This window comes from Elgaria multicarinata, chromosome 2, assembly GCF_023053635.1.
Source record: "Elgaria multicarinata webbii isolate HBS135686 ecotype San Diego chromosome 2, rElgMul1.1.pri, whole genome shotgun sequence".
NCBI lineage: Eukaryota > Metazoa > Chordata > Lepidosauria > Squamata > Anguidae > Elgaria > Elgaria multicarinata.
The window spans coordinates 68,305,068-68,326,336 of record NC_086172.1 but is presented as its reverse complement, the minus strand read 5'-3'; the positions used below and the strand labels follow the sequence as shown (position 1 = coordinate 68,326,336).

Genomic DNA, 21,269 nt, shown 5'->3' with positions numbered 1-21,269 from the left:
AAAGAGTACTTGGATATTTCTTTTTGGCTTGAGGAGCATCTTTGCTACTGGTGGGATCAACTGCAGGTTGTTTGCTGGCTGGTGATGCCCATATGCCAAGCAGTTGTACAAAATTTCCTGCTTCTGCTACAGGAACAGAAAACTGATCTGCTCATCAATAGGTTTACTGAAAAGACCCTTCACATCATAGGGAAAGATCTGGATGTGACTTTTAGCCTCTTGGGTAAGAGTGGTAAACCTCAACCAAGCGATGGAAGCAACCATAGATTTAGAAAATCATATTTGTTATTTGCAAATACAATCCAATTGCTTAGTGCAACATGTATAGAGTATAACATAATCTTAATCAGCGGCAGCAGTTACTGCAGACTCTCTTGGGAAAGCAGGTACAGGAGATAAGTGACTACTGCCTCTGATAAAGAACATGTTATACTCAAATTATTAGGCATACTAAAAAAATTTTTTAGCAACATTTAAGGCTTGCCTCCTTGGCGCTTTGGTCTAAGATTGGAGCTGCCCTTCTCTTTTCTGCTCATTTTTTTCTACTGGCATGAACAGCACAATCCTATGCATGTTTACTCAGAAGTAAATCCCATTGTGTTCTATAAGAGTTGCTCCCAGGTATACGTGCCTAGCATTGCGGCCATAGATGCCCAAGTCCCTGTTAGCAAGGGAAGGTTTTCATCTAGTGTAGAAAGGAACCCTTAGCTACAAGTGTGCACCTCCATTGAATTACGTATTTTTCTGGACTGGATAAATATGATGTCTATATATACAATGAAGAATATGCTAATATGAGTATCGCAAACTGTATGGTGTGGGCGGGTGCTAACAAGGAGAAGAGTGAGGGAGACTCCTGCTTTTCCCCAACTGTAGTTTGACATAGTTCCTTCATCTAGCCCTGAAGCAATTTTGCTTGGCAGGAATTTCGAGGCATGAGATGCCACTAGGTCAAGTAGCCAATACTATTAGATCACTCAGGGAGACATCAGGATTGGGGATTGTAAGTGTGAAGGCAAAGGATAGAAAGTCAAGTCTCCTTCTTCTGTCTGCCCTGTTCTTCCACCCACCCACCATGAACTTTCAAAGTCCATACTTGAAATTTATTATTCTAATCAGGGTACATTGCTACTACCTACTGACATAATTAGATATAAAAAGACAAGAAACTACCACAAGGTACTAGGGATGTATGAGAATTTCGTTCCTGTTCACAAATCAAATGAACATGCCCCATCTGCATCCCTAAATGCAAGCAGGAATGCAATTCTTAGGAAAGTTCATAATGTCTAAAACTTGCATTAGCATTCAAAAGTGCATAACTGCTCAAAAATTACACCCAAATTCTGCATTTTCACACTTTATCCTATGGGAGAAACATGCATTTTTGGCCAGAAAAAATGTGCGTTTTGGGAAAATTTGTATATTTTTTAAAATACACTTTTTTTACAATTAAAATGTGCAATTTATTGATAACAAAAGAGTCACGTGTATTTGGGAACGCAAACAGGGCGAAACAAGTTTCAAGGAAGAATTTGGAGAACCGCAATGAACTCGAACTTTGCATGTTTACCCATCTCTACCAGGTACCTTTCTCTCCCTGTGTCCCAGGGCTCGTGCTTTTTTTTTTTATTAATTAAAAATTGAAATGGAGTTCTGTCAGTTTGAATTTGTGGGGTTCTGCTCATACGCTTTGCCACTGTCCCATTTGTTCACCATAAGAAAAAGTCATTCCTATTACTAAAAAAGAGGAGGGGGAAAACAGAAGTAAATAGGGAGCAAGAAAAACAAGAAACTCACACATTGGTAGTGAACACTCCATAGATCAAATCTTGTTCAGGAAGATAAAAAGTGCTCTGCAGTTCATTGTAGTAAAAAGGAATTTCTCCAGAGCGGGAGCAGTTCAGACGAGCCTTCATGAATGTGGTCCAGGTGTCTTCCAACAAAAATCTCCCCCCAATGTCGTTTTTGCAAACCCTTGCCACGCGAGAATAGACGGTTTTTCCACAGTCATGTTCGACAGCATTCTCACGGAAAAAGAAGTAAGTAAACAAACCAATGTCATAGGCAGCGATGAAGTTGGGTTCTGGAGAAAAATAAGCAATAAAACACAATGAGTTTGACATAGCCTGGGATTTACACAGGTCGTGGGAATAATGAGGGAGATGAGAAAGAAGAAAACAAGCCTCCTTCCCATCATCTGAGCAACAGACGAAAACTATGGGCTGTTCTTACAAGCAGATTCATAATTTGATGGCTACAGCATCAAGGGATGGCTCATATGAATGAAGAATTTGCATGAAGAAGTCCATACAGATCAAAACACTAAAGACAGAGCTTCAACATCTCCCCACCATTGTTTTGAACACAGTGCTTTCCAAATGGAGTCGGTTTACACATTCAGTTTTAAATCACCATGTTACACTATCAAGTTATGGACATGCGTACGTGAACTGGTACATGCATGGAACACCTCTTCTAAAATGCTGCCTGGTATGATACATACATGCATAACCTAAAGACAAAGAAAGGATACTTCCGTATGCAAATATAATCAATAAATGAAAAAAAGAAACCTGAACATATGACTTTATTAATTGCTTAATCATGTTGGAGTTCTAGTTAAAACCATTCTTCTTGACATCTAGTCTTTTATGGGTAGGACATTTGTTTCTTTAATTGCTGGAGGAGAGTTTTCAATTATGTGATTCTTCACCCACAGTCTGAAATAATGTACAGTCCAGGAACAGTTTCATCACCTCACCTGCTGTTCGCATAGATCAGGCTTGACTACTATGTGCTGTAGTGACTGTGAATAATATAAATACTTTGAAAAACAAAACTGGGAGGAGCAGGAGACAGAATATCAATTGCTATTGGCTAAAAGAGCCAGGCTGTCCATGCTCATTAAGTCAAGCTGTCTCAAAGACAGAGGCTAATTGATATCGTGATTAAATTATGGGGAACAGCACCCTCTGTCCTTTTCGGGGTTTCTGTCAATTTCTGTCAGTTTCTGAAATTTCCTCCATTTCATCTAATATGGGTCACTGTCAGATACACGGACTTTAGACCATTGATTTGGCACAGTATATCTGCTCTTATGTTCCTGTAGTTCAGAGACTTCCCCTAAGGTTTCTACACCCCTAGAGCTGAGGTTATTCATACAGAGTCAAAGCACTGGCTTCTGGCAAAAATGTCAATGGACTCAATTTCAGCTGAAGGTAACAGATGCCTGCTCTTTGTTCCCACGTGCTAGCCCTGGGAGAGCGAATTGCGGATCCAACTCCTTCCTCATAGTGGAGGAATGGAACCTGAAGCATAAATATTAAAATCAGCACACAGCCATGATGATTGTACAGACTGATAATTTCGGAGAAAGCTTTTTGAAATTAATTCACGATGCTACTTCGGGGCTTGGGCCAACTCCTCCCCGCCTCTTTCCTCCTCTTCCATTGCTCTCTGCTGCTTGGGGGCATGCTGTGCATGCTTACTATGTGTATGGAGATGTCTGCCGGAGACTCAGTTTACAGACCACACAGGCAGCTGCTTTAGGGCAGGTATACAGACTGAGAAAGGGAAGACGAGTCGCGTTCTTTGCTTGCCTGTTGGGGCTGTGCTGAATGATGACACATGGAAACCTCCAGGAGGTATTAAGAGATATGTTACTATGTAGGTGGCTGCATCCGCCAGGGTTTAAGGAGAATTTCAAGCAGAGAAAGATCCCAGGAATGTGAGCCTCGGAGAAACGGACATCTCACGAGATTGTTTTTCAGTCAACTAATTGATTAATTGGCCAGGCATTGAACTAAAACAGCTCAGTTAATCAAAACAAGAACAAAACGAACCTTTTAAGTCATTTTGTAAGATTTCTTGACCTAGCACAGTCATGAAGTATACTCTCCCCCCACCCCACCCTTCATGGTGAAATATATTGATGGCATTGCAGCAAAGTGCACCTTTAGGCATCTCTGCGCCACTCCTAGTTTACTATCTTGCTGTATTCAGCTGTCTACAAAAATCCATTGACATTCGACTTTTGCCATTAAACCTATTACTGACATTTGTGAATGAACCAGCTTCTCATGTATTTAATATTTATATCTTGAGCCTGTGGGGATTCTGTTGGCTGAGTGAAAAAAACAAACCAAAGAGTACTCTTTTTTGAGCCCAGTTCTCTTCTTCTCCCATGGAAATTGGTTTTAATCTTTCTAGAATTTTTTTTTAATCAACAATAGGAGTAAGTTTCGATTCAACTGGAAGCGCATGCATTAATAAAGCATCAGGAATGTAATTCTAAAGTCACAAATTCCAGAAATATCTTGCTGAATTTAAAATGGGGTTACCCACAGGAACAAGTGCTCCAAGAACTGCAGCCTCAAGTGTAGCTTTTAGGTGTCCAAGCCTGACATTCTGAATGGCTCTATAGCAAATGGAAAAGGTTAGCCTACGAATAAATGTTTGACACAAAGGAAAAACAAAAGAAGCCTGTATGTGGTTCTTTTATGAAGTCAAAATGACTACTCAAATGTGGGAGTTGTTATTTGTTGCATAAAAGTGAGGAATGTCAGGTAACAGGACAAAAGACACAATATTATTTGAAGAACAGGAGTTCAAAACTCATCTCTAGATAAGTTTCACAGGAAACTTTGAATTTTATGAGTTTTGTGTTTGGAAGTAAATTCAGAGATTACTGCACAACATGGCAGGGACTGTGTGATGGCTTTCAAATAGTTTCCATTTGTTTCATGCAGCAGGTCTACCAACCTCACCCCACCCCACATCTCACACAGGTTCCTTTGTCTCATTGCTTGAACAATTGTCTGGCCATGGAGAAGGACTAGATTTGGGCAACCATGCTGAGGCTAATCTGGAAAAGATCAAGGCAAGATAGTTCACTGCAGCAGAATGTGGCAACATGTCACCTGATGACACTGTTCACTGATAGCACATTACATGTTCTGACTTTATACTGTTAGTTTTACCCTACCCAGTGCCTGTTTACCCTACCCTGTGCCTGTTTGCATTCTCTTCCCCTCCTTATTGTGTTATTATGATTTTATTAGAATGTAAGCCTATGCGGCAGGGTCTTGCTATTTACTGTTTTACTCTGTACAGCACCATGTACATTGATGGTGCTATATAAATAAATAAATAAATAAATAAATAAATAAATAAATAAATAATAATAATAATAATAATACATTAGTGATTGAGCACATGTACCGCTCCCCATAATTCAGAAATGGGCAAATTGTGGCCCTCCAGATGTTTTGGCCTACAACTCCCTTCACTACCTAGACAGCATAGTCAATGGTAACGGATGAAGGGAGTTGTCGGCTAAAATGTCTGGAGGTCCACAAACATTTGGTCTCCTTTCAGTGAACTGATTCTGACTTACAAAGCCCTAAATTGCTCAGGAACTACTCCATAGCTTGGAACCAGTTCATGAACATATTAATCACTCAGTGACTGCAATATCAAGTGATGAGTTACATTTGGAAAATAATCATCACAGATCAAAGACGACAAACAAACAAATATTTCCTACCTGAATTTAAAACATAATTTAAAACACACACATTAAGCTGCCATGTACTGAGTGATTGGATATTAAGAGGCATACATGAATTTTTGAATCAGATATTAGAAACTGCCTCCTCTCTTACAACTCATCGTGATCATAACTCTTGTCCCCCAGAGATTAAGATCAAGGTGTAACAAGAAGGCACATTAATAGCATTCTTAGGCTCTTCATGGAACACCCTAGAGCTTTGTTGAAGTCTGAACCTAAGAAATACTGTAAGAATTGCTTGAGCTGACTTTAATGGTATGGCCTAAGCAGGAATGGGATTGACATTCTAAATATGTAATTCATGGTTGGTTGGTGTATATACATAACATGTATGAAACTATGAATCCACTTCTGATTTTAGCCAAGGTTGCTAAAGTTAATTCTTGTCAAAGTTCTCAGAAACTAAATATCCATATGAAAACTCAGTATTCACTAAAGTAAACAGAAGCAAACTATAACCTCATTAATCTGAACAGCCTGTGGGAGGGCCAGGAAAAAATGGCTAAATTATACATTAAAATGAACTTTATTCACAAAGGATCATAGAGCCATTTATTTATCTGAACTTTTAGTCTGCATTGTTCCTGAAAAAGTCAGCCAGTAGGTATAATGTGGCTATTCAGTGAATGCAAATTAACTATGAATTTTAGATAAATGACAGCTATGAACATGAGGATGTTCTGCTGTACTTGGATGTAATTTATGAATGTCAGAAGTGCTACTTGTTTGAGCCCTAGTTTACAGATCCCAACCTGAGAAGAAAATTTTATTACAAAATGGGGATGCCAACTCATCCCAGGAAGGAGACTTCTATTCCTCTAAAAGCTCCGTGGCAAGGGGAATATTTGCAGGTTTGGATTCCTACATGACAATGTTATAGTAAAAAATGGCAGTGGCCAAAATGCTTTCTTTGGTCCCTTCCCTGCCAAAGCATTAGTAATCCAGCTCTATACTACAGAAGCTAGGGAGAGGGAGGAAAGAACTGCTGGAACATTGTGTCACTTTGGTGGGAGGAATATATGCCTAATGTGCCATAAAGCTTTTAAAGGAATAGGATTTATTGCAACAGCTAGTGGGATAAGCAGGAGATGTAAGCAATACAGTAGGGAATTCTATTCCGCTCCAGGAAAGAGTGGTATAAATCTGTTTACTAGCCGAGTCTGCCCTATGTACCAGTTTTTCCAAGGAAAAAGAGAGAATGACCTGTTCTGTATCGATACCCTTTTCAGGTATTTTATCAATCTTAATTTAATTCCATTTTATCTGTACTAATTATGTTCTCAAATTCTCTCTGAGGGTGAACTGCTTCTTCCCATATCCATGTGGACTTTTATGAGACAAGAGAAATTGATGCAGTTTGTCTTATGCTCTTTAATTCATAAAGTGCTCTTACCATTAAGCCATTTGGAGTTGTATTGTGCTGTTCTAAGAGGTGGGACGTTTCCAAGGCTGCGGTAAATAGCTGGATCCCGTCCAGAGAAATCAATGACAGTCGCAGCATACAGTTCTCCCTGTGATGTGATTACGGCTGTCGAGTTGTGTCGAGGGTCATAGGGACAGCGGGCTACCCCATTTATTTTCTCAATTATTTTGCTAAGATTTCCTACCTGTATTTAAAAAGTAGTGGAAGAGAACAGTTTGACAAATAACGCATCTGGCCAAGCAATATAGTTGTGTTTTTGTAACACCCCACATACTTGTAAATAAAATTACAATAAGGTCTATGATAAAAAGAGTATGTAGTGATCTAGCATATCTAAGCATACGATAGCTATGCTCTTTGCACAGAAGTAAATACTATCACTATGGAACTGTATTAATTTATTATTCTCAGAAAACGTCCACCCACTTGACTCTAGGCTGTGGGAAGACTGGGCAGAAAGAGGATTCCTTACTGCTAGAATACTAGGAATTCTATTCCATTGCTACCTCTTAGTTCCAAACTGTAAGTTTATACACCAGTTCACTGTCCATGTTAGCCATCAGAACTGCCTCATGTCCATGATAATACCTTCAGCTTTTTGAGATGCTTTGAGATGCTCTGCATTCAAGCTGTGCTCCTCTAAGTTAGAGATAATCACTATCGTTGACTCATGGCTCGTCCTCTTCACATAATTTGATATGAAGCTCATACTTTCGCTAGAGAGGTTTTAGTCATCCAATGGAAGGCCATTAAAGAGGAGGCAACAGGAGCCTCATTCAGGAAGGTGCTCCAGAACCTAGCACAGCCACTGAAAAGGCTCTTTCTCCCTGGTCCCAATTCAGCAAGAATACTTTTGGGGACACTGGGATGCGCAATAGGCCTCAGTTGAGGAATGTAGTAGCAGGCAAATCTGAATGGTCCAGAACTGTGAAAAGTCATTGCCAGCTGTTTGAATTGAACCCAGAAGAAATTTGGAAGCCAGTGTGGTTGCTTCAATGAGGGAGTCACATGCTCCCTACATTTGGCCAATGTTAACAACCTGGCTGCTGTATTCTGGACGAAATGGAGTTTATTGACATTTTTCATAGGCAGCCCTACAAAGAGCTCCAGTAATCCAGACACGATGCAACTAAAGCCCCTGTCACCACAGCTAGATCTGCAGTCTTCAAGGACAGGTGTAGCTGTCACATCTGCATAAACTGTGCAAAGGCATACCTCAACAAATGTTTGACTTCACTAAGATTCTCTGAACTTAAGTCAACACGAATGTAAAAACTGCGCAACCCCCCCTCAAATTTGCGCAAATTTCCAAAGTTGCACAAATTTCCCCCATAGAATAAAGGATGAAATGGTGCCTTTCAAAGTCACACAATTGTGAACTTTTTTCATGTCAAAATGTGCATATTTTACAAACGCAAACACCAGTACGAGAATTTACAAACATTTTCGGAGAACACGTTCTCTTGCACATATTCACATTTGGGGTTGCAAATGGGGCATGTTTAAATGATAGGTTAATAGAAACAAAACTTTATCCACTCCTAAGCACACCAGGCGACAGATGACATCATTCCTGGACATCCAGATTATGAACCCAAATACTTTATAACTTCATGCATCACTGCATTTGATCTGCTTTGTAATATAATGTACCTTCTTGTTAGTTCTCCTCATCTTCTCTCGTACAACTACATATCTCTTAGCTAACTTTGCATTAATGGCCTTTGCTTGATAATCTCTAATCTCATGAAGATGAAAGTGGACACTTTATAATCCCCATCCTGTTCCTACAATGTTTTTTTATCCCACTCTGATTCATAATGAAAGATGAAAAGGCATAATTTACCTGCCTGCTGGAACATACTGGTGAAAAGGCATTGGTGCCACAAGTGAAAACCTTCTTGCCATAAACAATCAGAACACGAACATAGTTCTGGCATTCCTCCTGAATGAAAGAGAATAGAAAAAGACACTTTAAAGAAAGAAGAGCAACCCGGGCTTAATGTAAATAGACACACTCCCTAGGATTTTTGTTCCAGAGCCTGTTGTAAATGCCATGCTGTACCCCTGAAAACTGAACATTATTAATTCAAGAGTGTATCTGAGCACATGCTAAGTGCCTTTCACTGGGTAAATTTAGCCAGGCCCCACAGAGCTTAATTTCAAGAGACACTTGGGCCATGAAACTTCTAATTTTAAAAAATTAGGCAATAAAGTCCTAACTCATTCTTCTTCTTCTAAGGGTATTGAACATTGATGTTATCAAGGTATATTGTACTTAAGGATGATATATCCAGAGCCAGTCATGGAAGACATCTATGATGCTTTGAACATCTGCTATCATAGAAAGCACAGGTTGACAGAATGTCTTATAATCCCCAAATTACAGAGTTCAGAGCAGTTGTGAAATTACTACTACTATTAGCAGTACTAACTAATATTTAAGATTGCCACCATAGTTTATTTTGACGATTTAAAAAAAGGTTTACATAAAAATAAGGCAACCATCAAGATAATATTGCCCATGTCCATTTCTATAGATTCTCAACAACTTATAGCACACACTCATAATGCCATGACTATTAAAAATAAACAACTAACTTGCACAATTATGCTAATTATGATATGAGCTAAATATGATATCCATGGCAGTGTGCACTACTATGAGAATCAGAGAATTACAATGAAGTATAATTTTGGTGGTTGTCTCCATATTTATTTAAGTCTAGATAGGTATAAATGGAAACAATTTTTCAACAAAATAATCTTTAACGCGTTGATGAGTACAGGCTTCGGTAAGTTCAGCTACTTTATAGCCAACACAGTGAGAATGCACATCCAAGAATCGCAGTCTGTGCCACTGAGGGATCCAAGAGGACCACAGCCCACCAGCCATGTATTGTGCCTGGCAGGTGTTTGCCACATTTCAGACCAGAAGCAAAGCAGGAGGTTTCTCAGTCCTATGGTTGTGGAATTCATCCCAAGACATGGCACTTGGGATGAATTCAGCTTGGCAGGTCTCAAGTTGTGCTGTTTGCCAAACTACCGGCTGAGGACAAAGGAGTCAAGACCTTACAATGAGCAGTGGGGTTGAGTTGGAAAGAGTCAGTTGCAGTGCATACAAAGTTACATTTAAGATCATACAAGATGTCTTCAGTGAAGAGTTTGCTATAATTTATACTGAGCAATTCTGGAGAAATGCACTTTCATAAAACCTAACAATCGATGTGTGATATATTCTATAAAACATAATTAGATTATTGGCAAACTGTGGTGGGACAAGATATCACCCAATCACCTTTGGTGGGACAAGATATCACCCAACCACACTGGCTGCCTATTAGCTACCGAGTCAGATACAAGGTTATGTTACTATCTGATTTAAGCCCTAAACAACTTGGGACTAGGATACCTAGTAGAATGCCTTCTCTTACATAAACCCAGATGACATTAAGATCTTCAGAGGAGGGCTTGGTGATCATTCCAAAACTAATGGAATATCACCATGAAGAACCTCGATGGCGGGCCTCCTCTGTAGCAGCACCCGCATCTGGAAAACCCTGCCTCGTGAAGTTCAGGAGGCACAAAATATAACACCCTTTAAAGCCTCCAGAAAAAAATCTTTTCACCCAGGCTTTCCTTTGACTGTAACTGCTGCTGGGTTTATTTTGGTTTTACGTGATATTTTAAACTTTTAAAGCTTTATATGGTTCCATCTGTTATATTTTATAGTTTTAATTGTGAACTGCTCGGAGAGCCTCATCTACTGGGCAGTATAATTTTTTTTAAGTCAACATATTTCAATTATAATTATCAATCTCTTTGTTCACTTGTCCAGCCATCCAGAAAGTGGAATTTGATAAATCAGTTAAATTCAAGCAATATGGACACCACTGCAAAACTTCGGTGATGTTTGGGCTACCACACAATGGGGTAATACTTGCTGCATGAGGAGTAATGCTCCCATAGCCTGCACAGCAGGCTTCCCATCCATCCCATAAATAATAGCAAAGCCATACAGCAACTTTAGTGTGGATATTATTCTCCACAATCTGTAAAACTATGCCTTTTCCTTCCTTCCCCATGGCTCTCCTACAGAGAGTAAATGTCAGTAATCTGATTATAGCCATAGTTTACAGGCCTACCTAAAAAAAATCATAGCCAGATGTACTGCAGCTTGGAACAACAATTGACTGTGCATTTTGATTTATGTGGCTACTTTGGAAAGGAATGAGTTTCAAACAAACTTGGAAAAAAGAACGTGCTCGAAACATACACAAACACCTTGGTCCTTTTAACTACCTTTTCTTCTCATCCTCTGGAAATTATAATTGGCCACTGAAATGTTGCTGAAGACACAACTCCTTTTTTTAAGCAAAAAAAATTGCTTCCAGTTCCCCTTCCCAGAATCCTGCACGAAGCCAAATATTTCCCAAAATATTTTATTTGCACACTCCAACTATGCAAAATTACACCAAACCATCTTGGTTGGAAAGAAAAACACTCCCCCAATCTCAAGCAGCACTATTTCCTATCATTTGTGATATGGAAATCACCTCATTGATAACCATAACAAATGCTGCCAGCATGGCCTAAAAACGAGGTAGGATATGCGCTTGCTGTTTGGGGATGAATTTTATCAACGATGCTAAGAGACTCTATTGAGCAGATAGCAGGATCTGAACTGCCAGAACCGGCATGGGGAGCGCTGAGAATGAGCATGTCAAGACCGCAATGTTCCTTGGAGATGCTTCACATGCCTTACTTTTCAGTTCCATTATGTCTTGATCAGATACACAGGAATCAGATTTGAAATTCCTCGCAACCTGGAAGCAAGGGTTCAGCTGTGGCAATTCAACACATAATCTTTCAGAAACAGATAAACTATGGGTTATTTTTACACAGGTCTATCAGATGGAGCCTTGAGAAACAAAGGCCCATGTGCTCTGAGCTGAATTCTGTGATCTCACCCTTCTGACTCTCCCCCAACGATACTGTAACAGAGTAAAGTCATCAGCCAAGAAAAGTTTAGCCTGGTCCTCTCCCTGATCTGCTCATATACTACCCACAGAGAGCATTTTTTATATAGGGGAAACAATAAAAATACAATCTTCGACTTGTACTGTGAAGTGTCATAATTTTACCACCTTGGCATTCTGCATTAACTTGGGCCTGATTTAATAGTCTTGCTTGGCATATAAAAGTAAGTTAACCACATTGGGTAACACATGCCACAAGTAAATCAGAATAACCGCCCCCCCCCCCTATACACACACACACACACACACACACACACACACGTAGTATTGGCACAGCTTGAGTGCCAATGTCTGAGTCGAAGCAAGGCCTCAGGACACACTACACTGCTGGGCTAATGCTTGCACATGTAGGCTCCTGATTTAAATGCAGCTCTGGGTGCATGCAAGTCAACAGCATGGGTAACTTTAATTTATAGACCCAGTATCACTCATAAATCAGGCCTTGCAGAATGACTCTCAATATTCTTACTCCTCATGGGTCTCCTTCAGGCAAAAGTCTCAGAAAAAGCAGTAGGCATGGAGACACAGAATTGATGGTTACTTTACTTGGTTCATTCCATGAAAGTAATTCACAATACGCCCACAAACCTAAGGAATAGGAGAGGCGAGGGATATGGTCAAAGATTTGGTTTACAAGTCAAACTGCAGCCTCAAGCTTTTCAGAGCTTGAAATCTGATTTTTGGATGTTTACATTTAAATAGTACCTCCTGGAACATGATGGGAGAGCCATAGACATAACCCACAACCATATATATATCAAGCTAGTGTAACACTTCATGCATTTGATGAAGTGGACTCTAAAGCTTATGCAACTATAAATGTGTTAAGGTGCCACAAGACACTGTTGTTTTTGTTTCAATAGACTAATACAGCTACCCTGCTGGAAACAGGACATTTACAGCGCAATCCTATGCATGTTTAGATAGAAAAGAAGTCCCACAATTCCCAGCATTACCCAGCCAGTATGGCTGGCTGGGGACTTTCTTTTAGGCTGCAATCCCATACAGGATTGCAGCCTAGGAGTAACTCTCATTGTACTCAATGGCACTTACTTCTAAGTAGACATACATAGGATTGTGCCGTTAGTGAATTATAGTAATCCAAATATAAAGTTAATTAAAATTTACATAATGCCTCCAGTCTTGGCCTACAGTTGTATATTTTAGCCAATATTGTAACAGAGAGAAAATGGAGACTTTGTTCATGCAAACAAATGAAGTTACCTATTGACTGATCTATCTAGCTGAGTATTATCTTCACCAGGAGAGGGGAATGTCTTTCAGCAGCCTGAGGGACAAATTCAATTTCAGAGAAGCTCTCAGGGGCACATTCCAATGGTGCACAGGGGTGGACGTAAGGGGTGAGGGGCCAGAGGCCAAAATGGAGATGCCAAAATATAAAAATACTAGTGCAAAGCCCATGTTGTGTGGGCGCTAGTAGTCTGAGGGCAAAACATACTGCACATTGCAATTCTGTGTAGTGCTGAGCGATAAGAAAATACCACCCATTGGGAAGCCTGAGTGGAATTGGGCTTTTTAAGTCAGCAAGAGGAAGAACCACCATTTTTGCTTCTCGAAGAGAGGCTATTCTTGTCAACGTACTCTTTGGTTACTAAAGCTCAAACTTTGAACATTTTTGAACTTTCCATTTTTTTTTAAGTTCTACACTGCTCCAGCTTCAGTTTAAAACAAAACTGAGTAAAATTGGTCTGGTAGATTATTTATTTATTTATTTATTTATTTATTTATTTATTTATTTATTTATTTATATAGCACCATCAGTGTGCATGGTGCTGCACAGAGATCTCAAATAATAAGCCTTACACTACCATATTTTCATATAAGATATACCAGCTTATTGTAACTTAAAGCTCTTACAGCCTTAGAATAGGAATTCAACCCTTCAGAAGGGGGGGAGCCAAGAAACCGTCAGATGATTGGTGATTGGAGGAAACCACCAGATGATCGGTGACTGGAGGAAATGCAGTGCAGCCAAGGGAAGCGTCCCCCCCTCAGACTGGGCCATTGGGAGGGCCGGATTTGGCGCCTGGCACTAAGCAGTCCCTCTCTCCATTAGAGGTGAGGCAATCATTTTCAATGGGCTTCCTGTGACCCACATTTTATCACAGGTCAGCTACAGTCAATGGTTTTCCAATAGCATCCTAAGAAAGCCTCATAGCCTATGGACTTAGTTGGAAGTCTCAGGTGGCTGGGGGCAGGGCCAGGGGAAGGCACTATGTTCAACTTTTCTTTTTCAATGAAATTTCATTCAGGAGTGTATTTGCTGCCGTCTGTCCTAATTTTCTTTGAACACCTTGCAGGCTGCAAAACTCTGTTATTAACACGCTCTCGGATATTTATATTTATTTCTTTAGACAAACAATTTCATTAATCAGTTTTGCTCAGCGTCTCAGCTAAGCTGTCTTCTCTTGGCGTGCAGAAGATACCAAACAGGATTTACTAATGATTTTCTGTCTCTTGTTTGTTTTTAATGTCTGCAAGACTCTTTATTGCTAAGGCTCACAAACTATTTGTAGGAAAGATAGAGAAGACTGGTACTGCATTCCACAGTGAATGAGAAAAGAAAAAAGCTCAACCATTTGTAAAAGATACCACTAAAGGGGTTAGGTACTGACCCCACTGTCTAGGGCAGTGTGTGTGTTTTTCCAAGCCCTGTTCTATGGAACCTTCCCCAGTCCAGAAAACAAATGAAGCCTTCAAGTATAACTACAACAAAACAAACATACAGTGGCTTACACAGCTCACTTTTCATACCTAGGACTAAGACCAAACAAATAAATGCGGGGGGAGGAACATTGCCCCATAGCATGAATGCTTCCCACACTGGGTAGACTGGCTGACCACATAAAGGTTGGAAGCTGCCAGACTTAGGACAACTAGGGTTGGATGGCTACATCAGAGCTCCCAGAGAGACTATGTAACTCTTGAATCAGTGTCTGGAGGCAGTCTTGGGGTGGATGAAGGCAAAGAAGATGAGACTTAATCTAGACAAGACAAAGGTACTGTGGGTAGGGAAGTTGACTACTCAGTTATCCATGCACTGGACCCAGGTCTACTGTGGAAGCATTTATAGCCAGGACAGCCTAGATAGGAAAAAACAATGGGGAGTTTGGGGGGAGGGAGAGGTATTCTGGCACCTCGGATAAAAACATGGGCCCTTTGTACTCCCATTTGCAGTCTCAAATGACTCACTGCAAGGAACACTAGGAATCAGATAAGGAAGTTGAACACATGCACATGAATTGCTTCATTAATTCCAACCATCTTCTCTGGGAAGGCACACAGCCCCCATGTCTGAAGCTGGTAATGGGTGGTAATGGGTGGTGGTAATGGGTAGTGGTAATGGGTGGTGAACCTCCATTATAGCCCAAACAAAAGATACACAAAATGTACTTGCTGCTAAAACATATACGTAAGCAAATCTGTCTTGAACACTATATATTCTATAGTAGAACACTGCTCCTACCCTGATACCTTTCTGTGCTTTGATTTGCAACAAATAGTACCTCTTTCAGGAGAAAGCTGTCTTTCATTCTCATGCAACCCAGGCCATTTGTTATGGCAACATCATTTCAAACATCAGGTGTCAGATGTTTTGTTGTGAATATTTCCAAGTGGTATAAAATCAGTAATTTTAACTATGGCTTCTTTGTATCTAGGAGGAGGTAGGTGGGAAAGATACCTCAGTTTTTCCTTTACTCTGACAGGATCTCCTGGTGTCTTCATCTGAGCCCCATTCTGTTGCCTAGGGAACCAAAACAGACAAGTCATATAATAATACCAAGTACTATTGCTTTTTGGCCAACCCTCATTTGGATAATAAAGGGAACATCTAAAAGTGAGCTATGCTGGCCAATTTACAGCATGACACTGTGGCAGACTCTCTTGTAGTTTGCATTTCTCTTTGCTGAATACAAAGAAAAGACAATCAATAAAAGGACCATCCCACTTGGGGCCAAGGCGAAAAACATATGAACATAAGAAAAACACTTTGATTTTATTTTTATTTAAATGCAGCACCACTTTATAATTCAGCCGTACCCAACTCTTAATGACAACCACTTTTAAAAAGGATCTGAGAAAATCTCAGGAATGGAGAATGTCCCAAAATTTCAAGTTGCATATTTCATAGTGTCATGTGTGCTTTACCTTTAGCTTCATTGATTTCAGGGACCCAGGGCTGCACTAGATATGGGAGATCCACAATCACGATCTCCCCCATTTGCTTAATTTTAAAATTAACAGGAGCCGCAGGAAGATGGCAAGCGGGCAGGCATAAAGCAGATCGTGATAATGGGACTAGAAGAGGGAAATTTAACCCTTCCCCTGGTTAAAAGTGACCCTTCCCACAAGTTGCTATTTCCCTTGAATGAAAAGCATACATAGGTACCCAGTTGGTACCTCTCTGTATCCTCCATAGAGCAAATAACAACCGGAAGGGGAGTGCATGATTTTAATTAGGAAAATGGTGCAAGGGACAGTTGTTAAATCTCCCTCTCCCTAGTGCTGGGTCCCCAGCCCTCACAGCTGCTATTAACTTTTATTTAAAATGCATGAGAGTCTAATCATAGCTCCCCCTCCTGCATCACATCTATTTCAGCCCTTATCCTTCCAGTTAAGTTTTGACTCACATTTTGACCAAAGTTATTGTGGCTGAGTCCTAGTTGAAGCCAGTTCTATGTAGGCAATTGGTTTGCTAACCCTCTTAAGCGATTTGAGCAATTTCATGTCAAAAACAAAACAAGACACATTATCCAATACAGACTTTTAAAAGTGCATAAAACACGATATGGTGACGCATGAAAAACTTACTTTTTCATGCCAAGACCATTACACAGAATCAACATATCCTTCATTACACATTGGAACATCTGTTACCTCCTGCTCATCGTCTCCATAACATCACACCCTGCAGCTCTCACTAGGTTTCTTCTCTTTCAGTACCCTGCTTCACACCCTAATTTTCAGAGCTACTTTCCCCCTATTTTATTATGTCCCTAGCAATTTACTTATTAAATGTATATGCCTTTTTTCCAAGAATCACAATATGATATATAAAGCAGTCATTGCATTTCGTCCTCAAAAAAATCCATGAGGTAGCTTAGGTTGGGGGGGGGGGAGCAATAGGCCCAAAAATTACCTAATAAAGTTCATGGCTAAGCAGGGATTTGAACCCAGATATTGCTGACCCACTCAATGCAACACTCTAACCACTGTCTTGAAGGAACAGAGCTTTCCCTTGATGCTCTGATGTACTTATTTATATATATATTTCTTTGTAAAGGGTAGAGTGCTGCTAACAACATATATAAGAGATACAGAGTAAGACAACCTTAGGAGAAAGTGGTTCTTGAGGTATCCTGTTGCTAGACAGCTACGGGCTTTAAGGTTAACACCAGCACTTTGAACTGAGCATTAAAATGAATAAACAATTAAAGTGATATAAAGTCAAAGTTATATGGGGTCCCCATTGAAACTCTGGCAGCTGTAGCTTGGACCAATTTCAGTTTCCAAAACATCTTCTACAACAACTCTATGAAGAGAACATTCCAGCAATCCAGTCAGAATGTAACTATGGCATAAATCTGTACACCGCCCTGAGATCCTAGCGATATAGGGCGAGATACAATTTTTTTAAATAAATAAATAAATGAAAAGGGCCAGGTCCAATTTTTCTAGGAAAGGCAACATCTGGTGAACCAGCTAAAGTTGGTAAAAAGCACTTCTGACCACGCAACGCTAGATCTAAGAGCACCTCCAAGCTACATACCTCGCCCTTCATGGGGAGAGTAATTCCATCCAAAATAAGTCACATACCAGTTTCCTGATCAGCAGAGCCCAAAACCCAACTGCAATTCTTTAATTTTCTAAAGAATTGCTGTGCAACTGTCTAGGAACTGGAAAGTTCAAGGAGACTATCATATTGAAGAGTGGTATAAGGAAATTTGGGATATAGCTATTAATGACAAACTGACATGCAATATAAAGTTAAGAAAAGGTATAACAAATGTAAATGAATTTGAGGGAATTTGGAAACAGTTCCTAGAATATGTATTTTGTAAGGAAAACCACCACCAGAAGAAACAATGAGATTTTGGAAGCAGGAATAGATCCCGAAGGGTGGAGGGGAGCACTTATGTTATGTGATGTGATTATGTAAAAATGATAATTATAAATGTGGAATTGTAAGCAATTTATGTTTTGATTTATGTGTTTTAATTAGTATTATGTTGTTGTATTTTAAGATGTGAAACTAATAAAAAAAAACTTTTTTAAAAAAAGAATTGCTGTGCAGAGCCTACCTGTATCCTTTTGAACAGATTGCTACTGCCTTGCATTGGCTTACCCCAGACACTTAGGCTTTAGCTAGACCTAAGGTTTATCCCAGGATCGTCCCGGGGTCGTCCCTGCCTGCTCCCGGAATCCCCTGTGTGTCATTTACATGAACAGGGATGACCCCAGGATGATCCCGGGCTAAACCTTAGGTCTAGCTAAGGCCTTATTCTCTAGTTCAGTGAAAGTCGGAGACATGGACAGAAAATATACTGGAACTTGATCCTAACGATCCCCTCTCACCTGAAAATATGCCTGCCATTACCTCACACCAAGCCACAGTAAAAACCCAAGCATTGACTTTTTCTAAAAGATCTTATGAAAAAGACATTTTCCAGGGAGAAGGTCCAGTGAAACAATGACTCTATCCTGGAAATAAAATGCCCCTAAATTTAAGCAAGACAAAAGCCATCTCATGCCATGCTGAGGAGACCAAATGCTCCACCTCATCACACTCTCTCCTTCTGACACACACACACACACACACACACACACACACACACACACACACTAAAGCAGATAAAATGCTAGGCTTTTCACACAGCCATCTCTGTTGCCAGCAAGCTGTGATATTTTCTAACCTCAGATCAATTTTTGACAAGCTAAAAGGAAAAACAAACCCCACACTAACAACCTCCAGACATGAGATGGCTTCTCTTCCCATTTCAGAAACACCCAGGAGCTGCACTCTCCATTACTATCCCATTTTAACCTGACAACACTTGACAGGACAAAATGAAACAAGAACAAAATTGTGTTTTGTTACTTTTAGCAATCAATAGAACTCAGAAGGTAAATACTTTGGCCTCTCTGGGAACAGCACCAATGAAAGTGAGAGGACTTCTGTAGGGGGGGGAAATCTATTTTCGACACACCTAGGTTCATGTCAGAGAACAGTATTCCCATAGCTGTGTGTGAGCAATGTTGCCCTTAAGTTGTTCTAACCTAACAAGTAACCTAGTGAGAGTCTGGTGATAACAGAAACCCTTTACAACAGAGAAAATTATGGGAACATGCTGCTGGTGACTGCTCCATTAGTCAATTCAACTTTAATTACAGTCAAGGGGACAATTAAGTGGAAAGGAAGGGCAAGCTATGTTTTACTAGGCCTCTGAACATGCCTGGGGTATGTTGTGAGGGAAACGGCCAAAAACTGAGAAACCCTGGTACTGAAGGAATATTAATGCTGTTGGCAAAACAGGATCTGATGAACCTTGCTCCTAATAATGATCCAATAAACACTGACACAGTTCCCCACATCTTCTTCCCCACGTTGTACTAGTATGTGATTCAAGTCTTCTCCTTTCCCCTCAAGTCTAAAGTCACCTCTTATATACATTTTATTCATGACAACATTAATCTTCCTTAATTTAACTTATTTCTTTGACAGCCATCTTTTCTCTCCCACTTTCAGTGTCTTTATGTTCCTTCAAGAGTAGACACCTTGACACTGGTGGGCTTCTTTATGGGCTCCCACAGACCTACTGAACTTTTATGTCACATTCTGTAATAAAACATTTGACAATCTTATTTCACCACCCTTTCAGTGGACAGAAAGGTTAGGGCCCTTAGAATATGAGGTTGACAGATACTTGTTTCAAGCCCTTATGTCTACAGAAATACTTTTTAAAATGTGATGATGAACCTATTATCACCACCCCAACTAAATGTTTGCTTATTTAATGTCAACAGCATGAAGGATTGTAAAACCTATGAACAGGAACTATAACATTCCTCATAGTTATGTACAAAGTCTAACTACAACAGATAAGACCACAGGGAAGAAGAAGACGTGATAAAGGAATAATAACGTTACAGAGGAAGACTGTTATAAATACTTCCAGGAACATAGAATAAATAAATAAGTTCTCAAGGCAACTTACAATATCTTTAAAATCAAATAGACAATCAGGATGCTGAAACCATCACTGGCTGCCATTTCCTCACCCCAGCTGCTGGAGCTGTCTTTCGCAGCTCCTGGCAGTAGACACAAGAGGTACCAGGGGTTAAAGGTGTTTACAAGCTGTCATCAAAATGTTCCAGTGTTATACTTTAGCTGAAATCTATACAATTAATATTTTCTATGGGGGGAAATATAGTTTAAAATCATGATTGCATGCTTTAAGACAACAGTGGTAGCAAGTAATTTGTGTGTGTCTTATGACCAATGTCAATGTAAAGGTCAGTTGTCAGATTTTGGAACTATTCCTAACTTACGCATCACAGATAGATAATTAAAGTGGCTCTGCCTCAGCCTCTGTCACGCGGTTTTCAAGGTCCTCTTTTCGTCAAAATGCCAATAGTACTTTTGGCCATTTTGCCTTACCTAGCGCTTTCAACGAGCTGCCACTCAACACAGCCTTTATATGGCTATAACTGGAGAGACAGACCCCTTGATTTAAATGTCACGGACAGCCAACAGGCTACCCAAAAAAAGTATCTTCAAAGCTAGCATGGGATGCTCCAAGTTTAAAGTTACACATTTAAAAAGCTATCACAACAATTTAGGGATGGTGTTTTTTGTTTGTTAATGCCTACTAGGTACCCATCTCTCCTTCACATACAAACACCCTATCCTAGAAACACTCTGTTCATCTTATTCACAAATATCATTAACTTCATTTTTATGCACATACTGCCCACTCACGCATAACGGAGGCTACAGATAAGTAAAGTGAACAACCATGTTTTGGTCAATGGAAAAGAAATGTGTACAATTGAGAAACGCACACAAAAATGTGCACAAATTTCCATGCAGGGGAAAAGATAAGCTCACAACCCAATACAGTCCCAAGCGTTGAAGTGGCAATCTGAGAACCTCAACATGATCAAGCTTGGCAGTCCATGTATCCCTTGTGTATTTGTTTATTTACCACCCAAT

At 39.9% G+C, this 21,269-nt stretch overlaps 1 protein-coding gene across 1 annotated transcript in view; it reads right to left on the bottom strand.

Moving 5' to 3' along the window:
- SEMA5B (semaphorin 5B) overlaps nt 1–21,269 on the bottom strand; it is a 402,471-nt gene that overhangs the window by 105,289 nt on the left and 275,913 nt on the right. The window contains exons 6-9 of the mRNA XM_063116674.1: nt 15,738–15,800; nt 8,842–8,940; nt 6,966–7,179; nt 1,801–2,086 (exon numbers count right to left, since the gene is read on the bottom strand). Coding sequence (XP_062972744.1) covers nt 1,801–2,086; nt 6,966–7,179; nt 8,842–8,940; nt 15,738–15,800 — 662 coding nt within the window. The remainder of the gene's footprint in view (nt 1–1,800; nt 2,087–6,965; nt 7,180–8,841; nt 8,941–15,737; nt 15,801–21,269) is intronic.